This window comes from Pteropus vampyrus, unplaced genomic scaffold (genome assembly GCF_000151845.1).
Source record: "Pteropus vampyrus isolate Shadow unplaced genomic scaffold, Pvam_2.0 Scaffold22, whole genome shotgun sequence".
Lineage (NCBI taxonomy): Eukaryota > Metazoa > Chordata > Mammalia > Chiroptera > Pteropodidae > Pteropus > Pteropus vampyrus.
The window spans coordinates 11636420-11644262 of record NW_011888803.1 but is presented as its reverse complement, the minus strand read 5'-3'; the positions used below and the strand labels follow the sequence as shown (position 1 = coordinate 11644262).

General features: G+C 40.8%; 1 protein-coding gene across 7 annotated transcripts in view; it reads right to left on the bottom strand.

Moving 5' to 3' along the window:
- Positions 1-757: 757 nt before the first annotated feature.
- The window catches only part of LRRC8D (leucine rich repeat containing 8 VRAC subunit D), a 115345-nt gene continuing 108259 nt past the window's right edge, over positions 758-7843 (bottom strand). For all 7 annotated transcript variants that reach the window (XM_023528085.1, XM_023528086.1, XM_023528084.1 and 4 more), the window contains one exon: positions 758-3699. In XM_023528085.1, coding sequence (XP_023383853.1) covers positions 1121-3697 — 2577 coding nt within the window. In that variant the 5' untranslated portion in view covers positions 3698-3699 and the 3' untranslated portion in view covers positions 758-1120. The remainder of the gene's footprint in view (positions 3700-7843) is intronic.

Below are 7843 nucleotides of genomic sequence, written 5' to 3'. Positions count from 1 at the left end.
GGAATTTTGTGATTTTTCTGAGATGTACTTAGACACTTTGTAAGTTAAAGAAAACTATCATCTAAAATGTACACTCTGTCATCTTTCCCCTGGACATGCCCCCAGTCCTAGCTGAAGACAAACACAGGAAACGTAGTCTGTCACTAAAATAAATAGGCAAAGTTAAGAGTTTTCTAACTCAATGAACTATAAGTCCTACTTTTTTTCCCCCCTCAACAGTGAAAACAGGGCAAGAAATTAAATACTTGCTTTAATTTTGTGCTATCTTCCAAAAGGTGATAGTGGAAGGTTATTAATGATTAAGCCATTAAAAATTTTATTTTGGTTATAATCAGATACATTTATTATTTAAAAACATTTTCTATTTATTGGTAACCCTATATTATAGGTAGAAAAATGCACCATATAATCAGAACTCCAAACTATGCAAAAAACAGCTATTACAGGGAGTGCTATATTCTATTACTTTTTTGTTATCAGTTATTCTTTAAGAACAAACAAAAACCCCAACAAGCTACACACCTTTACTGCATTCCAGAGTTTTAGGAGTGTAAATCTATAAAATGGGATTCTCAGGAGCAGTAGTACCAGTCAAATATTATAAGTGCTTATTTGAGGTGCTTTAAATTAAAACAGAAATCAGTATTTCAGCAAATCTAAATTTTCAAGTTTGGACTTGATGTGTCTTTAGTGGTCTGAGTTAAAGCAATATTGCATCAATTAAGCAAAGCAAATCAAGACACCTCAAAAAAGGTGATATAGTAAGAAAATGTCAATTTAATCATTTACTTTAGCAGGCAAGCAATTTGTAAACATTCAGTAGCGGCAGCATCCAAGTTACAAACAATTTAAAAAGAAACCAGGATTAGTGATTATAATTTTTCCTTCCCTTTCCCCAAAAGAAAAAAAGAAAAAAAGATGTGGAAATGAATGACTTAAAACACTACAAACATTGAACATTCAGTTATGTCTTCTATCAGCCTTCTATGCATCCTCTCTGTTTTATTTTTAAAGATGTATCTACTCCTAAAATGCATTATCTTGCAATAACTTGTAGGTGAGCGTTTGCAATCTAGGAAGTTGTTGTTCCTGCACACAGATGTGCACGCATTATCTCAGTTTAAATCCCATTTGCAAAGGGAACATTTATGTCTTGGTTCAATGCTTCTTTGACTTCGAGTGGCAGGGTGTCAAAAAGGTGATCTTCCACAATAAGCCCGCTTTTCTTGAGCAGGCGACACTGGCCCAGCTGGGCTGGCAGGCGGTCCAAGCAGTTCCCCTTCAGCTCCAGCTGGGTGAGCTGGGAGAGCTGACCGATTTTCTCCGGGAGGGAGGTGATGCAGTTTTGCCCCAGATTCAAAGTCCTCAACTTAACGCATTTAAACAATTGTTTTGGCAGACTGTCCACTTTGTTCCCCGTGATATGCAAATGCTGCAGGTTCTGAAGCAATCCTATTTCTATTGGAATCATTGAAATGTTGTTGTAGCTTACATCTAAGCATCTGAGTTTCTGTAAACTAAACACTGCCACTGGTAAGGATTCGAGCTTGTTGTTGGAGAAATACAGTGACTCCAAGTTTTTGACATGGGTGATGGAGGGAGGAATGGTAACGATTTTATTATGCCATAATTTTAAACAAGTCAGTCGTTTTAAATGCTGGAAACTGATGATTTCCTCAATTGTGCGTATGTTGTTCGATTTTAAATCCAGTTCCTGTAAATTAGAGAGGCTGAAAATAGCATGTGGAATTCTCTCTAGCTCACAGTTCTGGAGTTCGAGCTCGGCAACATTCATCATTTTCTTAAGGCTGTTCAGCACTAAGAGTTTAGTGCCGTCATTATGAATGACTAACTTTGTAAGATGTGGAGCCACATCTGTAATGTTGGAGGGAACTTTGGTCAAATTGCTCTTCACGTGGAGAATCTTAAGGTGCCGCAACTCTCGGAGAGACTCAAGTCCTATCATCTTATTGTTTTCAGAGTTCAAATTGCCTATCAAGTACAACTCTCGAAGGTTTTTGAGCAAATAAACCCAGGCAGGGATTTCAGCCACATCGGTGAACTTCACATGAAGGCATCTCAAGTGGTCTCGGAGAAAGCTAAAAGCAGTCTGTTCAACTTTTGCAGGGCAGTGGCAGAGGTGAAGCTCTTGGAGGTTAGTCATTTGAGAAATTTTAGCAGGAATTTTAGCTTCTGGAATCAGTTCAAGTTTTAGCACATCCAGGTCCGTGAGGTCAAAGACAGCATCAGGCACGCCCGACAACATGAACAGATGTAGCTCCTGCTTGTCCTGGGCGTTGCGTGACACATGCTGCCTAAGCTTTTCAAATGTCCACTCGTGGTTCAAACTAATTTCCCTAAGTTTATTTTCACTGACTTCTGACAAGAACACACCGAAACGCTTGGAATACAGCTGGTCATATTGGTCTACCATGTGTAGAAGGAACGCAAAATCGTTTTTGACATCTGGAATGTCACTGAAACTGCTCTCTTCTCTAACTTTTTCAAAAGAATATTCCTTCAAAGGTATCCTGAATAACCAGAAGAGAGTGTAGAGGCAGATAAAACCATACACACAAATAATGGATATGTAACTGATGAGAAGCTTTTTCAGCATGTAAGCCATGTTGTGGGTACACTCAAATACTTCGTAGCCAGTCAGGTGCTCAACTTTCGGCCTGCAGACATGTTCGAAGCTGATGGCGTTGACGAAGTTTGCAGTGTAGCAGAGAATAAAAATGAACTTGGCGGTTTTGATAACTGTTTGGACCACGTAGAGTTTATAGATCAAGTCACTGTCTTCCACGTGGGCACGAAACTTCCTCACTTTCTCAAACAGGGCTTTGGCCTGTTCCCCGTCTTTTTTATCCAGGATGGTCATGCTGGGGACTTCGATCACAGGCTTCTCGGCTGAAAATTTGAAGCCAGTTTTGTTGATCATCGGGGTACTGGCACTGGGGCTCCCTTCATCGCTGCTGGTAGACACGTGCTTTGGTAGAGTCTGGGCACCGGTTAGTCTCTGCTTGTTTTCCTCCGAGTCTTCGCATGCTGTTTCAGACAGTGCTTTAGTAGTCCAAGGAGATTCAAAACACTTCCCTAATATTGAAACAAAATGTTCTACTTTTGAGCAGGTTTTGGGATATTTGAACCAAAAGTTGCTACTGACCATGAGAATAATAGTATGTATAAGAGCAAGGTATGGAAAGTACTTAGAATACCACGGAAGGGCCAGATGGTAACACATCTGATTAATAAATACATATTGCTGAAAATCCAAGTTTGTTTTTCGGCCCGTTGGATCTTTCTTCTCCTTCTTTGCCTCCTGATTTGGAACTGTGGAATCTGTGTGAGGATATGTGGCTCTGAGAGGTATGTCAGGTGTCACAGCAGATGCGCCAAAGGAAATGTCATTTGTCGCCCGCCCATGTTGGTCTTGGTCAGTGGCTGCTTCCATCTTCGGGATATTGGTGGTGACGTCGGCATTTCCCGGTGGTGTGTGTGCCTTTGAATTTACAGGAGACGGCAATACTGGCAAGCAGACCACCTGATCTTTGGTAAGTTGCATGGTTCCTGCAAAGATGGCTACCATCAACATAACGACAGCCAGGTAATCCATAAACACGTCCCACCATGGTTTCAGGATTCGGTAAGTTGGCTGGATGTCATTAAGTGAAGCAACTTCTGCAAGGGTAAACATTCCTAGAAAACAAGCACACAAAAGACGTTATTACCGATGTGCAAGTGAAAACATTAAATGAGAAAAACCTTTCACGTGCTCCAAACTAAGTTTTCTCATCCAGGTCCTAGCCTATCTTTTTGTCCAAGATGGGTATAGTGAGAAACAAAATAAAAATACATGAGAAAAATGATGTACTAGCTCTTTTCTCCTGGCCCAAGAGAAGAGTGGGCAAAAATGGGTGGGGAATAGACTGTCTTGAAGGTAAAAAATAATGAGTCTGCACAAGGTCTGTAGTGGTTAGAGTAGAAAGAGGAAAGTGGAAATTTGAGAGCTATTTAGGAGACAGAACTGAAAGACTTGTAACTTACTGGACCTTGAAGAAGGACATGAGAACAGGATGATATTTGTTGTGGACTAGAATGATTTAAGGTTAAGACTGAAGTTTTGAGGTAGGGGGTTGGGATGACTTCTACTTGATACATGCCTAAATTGAAGAGTCTGTGCACACTATTAAACTCTGGATAGCCTGTGTACCGGCCTCGGGCCTACCACTTAACAAATGGTGTGATTCTCCAAGCCTTATATTTTTCTTCTGTAGCAAGGGGATGATAACTTCTAAGGGTTGTTGGAAAGCTTCAATTAAGTCGTGATTATAAAGCTTTTAGCACACCTTCTGGCCACAAGTATTCGTTAGCTCTTTATGTTAGCTCTTACCACTCTGGTGGAAATGTCCTTCGAATGGTTAAATCAAAGGTCTAGAGTGTGAAAGGAGTCTTAGTCTAGATACTTGGGATTTATCAGCATATGTAGCTGAAACTCTGGCCCGATGGAAAACATGTGGAATGAGAAGAGGCTCAAAGACACAGGTGGGCATGGAATGATCAGTGATGAGGACACCGAGTCAGGACTAATAAGACCTTTGATCTCTACCAAAGCCAGTGACCCCGTCAGCAAGGAAGAGAATCCCAGTGACAGGACACTCAAAAATGTGGTTACCATTCACTAACAGCTGGCAGCTTTACAGTCCTGAAACTAGTTATACAAATAATACAGTCCAAGGACAGCCATTCCGGAAGTAACCAAGAAAAAAACAATGTTTATTTATAGTGGCAAGAAATGGGAATGGGCTTCTGTAATCATGGATGGGAAACAAATGTTTACCTTCTTGAATGTAGAAATTTCAACTTCTTGAAAAGCAACATTACCACATTCTGCTTTTTCAGGAATTTTTCAGGTTCCCATATTCACATATAAAATTATTTCTAAAACTAGCAAAAAGATAAAAGGCAAGGAAAGTACCTAAGGTTCTGGGAATGTATTTATTTTTTAAATAAAGGGTGAAAGACAGATTTTTATCTCTCTATGCAAAAGTTGCCCAGAGTGCTGTATTGAAAAGGATTCTGAGGCTGACTCTGGCTTTAGTAGGAAATAGTATTATAACTGATTACTAATGTCATTCCTGGAATGACAAAATGGACAGTGGTGGCATTGGTACTTTTATTCTGCTTATTCTCTCTGTTTCAGATTAAGTCTCAGAAAGCAGGGACCATGTCTTTTTTTCTGAAATTTCCCCACACATCTAGTATTACTGTACAGAGGTGTATGATATTTTATAATAAAAAACAATAAATATCTATTCTATGGTAATAGCGATTCTCATATAATAGTTTTTAAGTGAATATCTTTTATGTAATTGGGTAAACACGAACCCAAGAACTCCAAACACATCTTCACCATTGATTGAGTTGTATTTATATTTTGTGAAAAATGCTGGAAATCACTTCAGGGCTTAAGTATAAAATGCCTGGCACCCAATCTTTGTAAAAAAATTTACTAAGGGAGTGGGGAAAAGAAAAAGAAATACTTGCACCTCAGTATGGGGAAGTGGCAGATAACATTCCCACAGGAACCCCTTTATTCTGAGCTTTTATATCTTGTTTGTGAGTGGCTTAGGAATTTAAGCAGGAAGCAAGGCCCCTGGAATGCACAGTGGGTCAAACTAAATGAGAAACAGTGTAACCATGTGCAATGCGAGCTCTTTAGTCACTTTCTAGAAGCATAAAACACAGTACCCATCCAGAGTTTACAGAATGGCTCTTGCTTCACGTACAGAGACTAGAAAACATACCTCACACACCTTTATTCCAGGCAAAGAACTTCATATGGTCACACCAGGGACCACGGTTTTAATGGTCCAACAGTATGGGTGATTAAAAAAAAAAAAAAAAGTTTTTTGCACATTAATACTTCTTTCTAACAGGATTTTTCTTCATGTTTCAAATAGCTAGGCTCTGGCGAAGCCAAGATATTTGGGTTGGAAGATTGAGGGAGAAGAGAAATTTGAAAGTCACTGTACTGAGAATGTTGGTTACTTGTCTTTTAAGGTTTGATTATTATAACTGGTTTCTCTGCCTCCAGTCTTGACTCTTTCAATCCATTGTCTACCCTGCTGCTTCTGGTCCTTTAGTTAAAACTCCTCTCCTCTGTGCTCTAGGTTGATAACTTCTTCCAGTTTTTCCAACCAGCCATTCTGCCTTGTCTTCGACACATCATGTCTTCCACCTGGAATACTCTTCCCCAATCCCTTTCATGAGGCTACCAGGTTTCTCTCGCTTTTTCCAGGAAGCCCTCCCTGACCCCTAGTCTGGGTGAGGTGCTTCTCTGATGTGCTCCCATAGGACTCTGTACCTCCACCCAGCACAGCGCTTATCACACTGCGGTAGAAACAACTGTGTACCTGTCGGATTCCCCACTAGATTATAAATTCAATGAGGAGAGGGACCATGACCATCTTCTTCCTTGCTGCTATGTAGCAATGCCTGACATACAGTGGGTGCTCAATCAGTGAAAGAATGCATGAGCTCTTGATAATCATCTTTGGCATTATCATCATCATCAAAATTCCTCAAGAATATTTATTAAGTGTCTCCATATGGTATTGGGCAGAAGAAAATTTTCTCAAATTTAATTGCTACCATAAAGCAACATGGGCCTAACACAAGAATGAAAACTCCAAGCTAGGCCTCAGCATAAAAATATATAGCTAAAGGACCACACAGCAGAGAAACTGTGGGATCCTTGTAACCAGTGATATTTTGCAGCTGTCAAAGCTTCAATGTTGGTTTTCAAGCACTTTGTCCTCAGGAAAGGCTTTGCTTCAAGGAGAGAGAGAAGGCTGATTACTTTCCCAGAGGAGGAAGAAAGGTAAAGGTAGGTGCAGTATTGTAACCTCACACCAACCCCCAACGGTTGCCAGCTCAGCCCCCCACATCCCTGCAAGGGTGACAACATTTGAACAATGAGACCGGCTTGCCAAGACTGCAGCCTCAGATGGGCCCTTCTCCTCCAGCATGCTGTCTACTCTGCCACTCTCCACCAAGGGTTTGTGCCCCTGCCATTTCCTCCAGCACGATCCCTTTTTTCTTTATGTTGAACTACTCCTTATTCTTCAAGCTCCGGCTCAAGCACTATCTCCTTCGCCAAGCTCCTATCATAATGACTAATAATAATCTGCTTCCGAGGTTGGTCCTTTTGACTAGATCTTGAGTTTCCGGTGGGCGGAGGCTGTGTCTTATTTGCCTTTGTGTCCACCATGTCCACTATTCTCTCTTCTGAAGAACAGAGAAGGCATTTAGCGATGTGATGGTGATGGTGATGATGATGATGATAATAATAAAAGCAGCTATCCAAATGCCCATTAACAGCGAATGGAAAAATAAAATGTATATTCACAAGTTAGAATATATGGCAGCAATGAGAATGAACAATCTGGTTACATGGGTGTGTTCAGTTTACAAAATGTGATCTGCACAATTAGGCTATGGACCTTTTTTGATATGTATGTTTTAACTGCCATAAAAAGTTTCAAAAAGAAATGGTAAAAGAAGCTGCAGCACAAACAGATGCCCTAGGAATGTGTTGTGACACCAGACTGAGACTTTGCCTCACGCTCCATCCCAAGGCACACTCAGGGCTGGTTGGGGTCATGGGCCAGGGAAGCTCGTGACCTTTCTCTGGCACCTACCCTTGCTGTCTATCTCTCCAGCCCAAGAGAAGGGGCCTGTTTTCCCTGGAGTACAAGGTACTGAATCTGTCACGGAAAAGAGGGCGCAGAGGTATGCATAGACAATGTGCAAAAGCTCTGGCTGGAAACAGTTGAACATA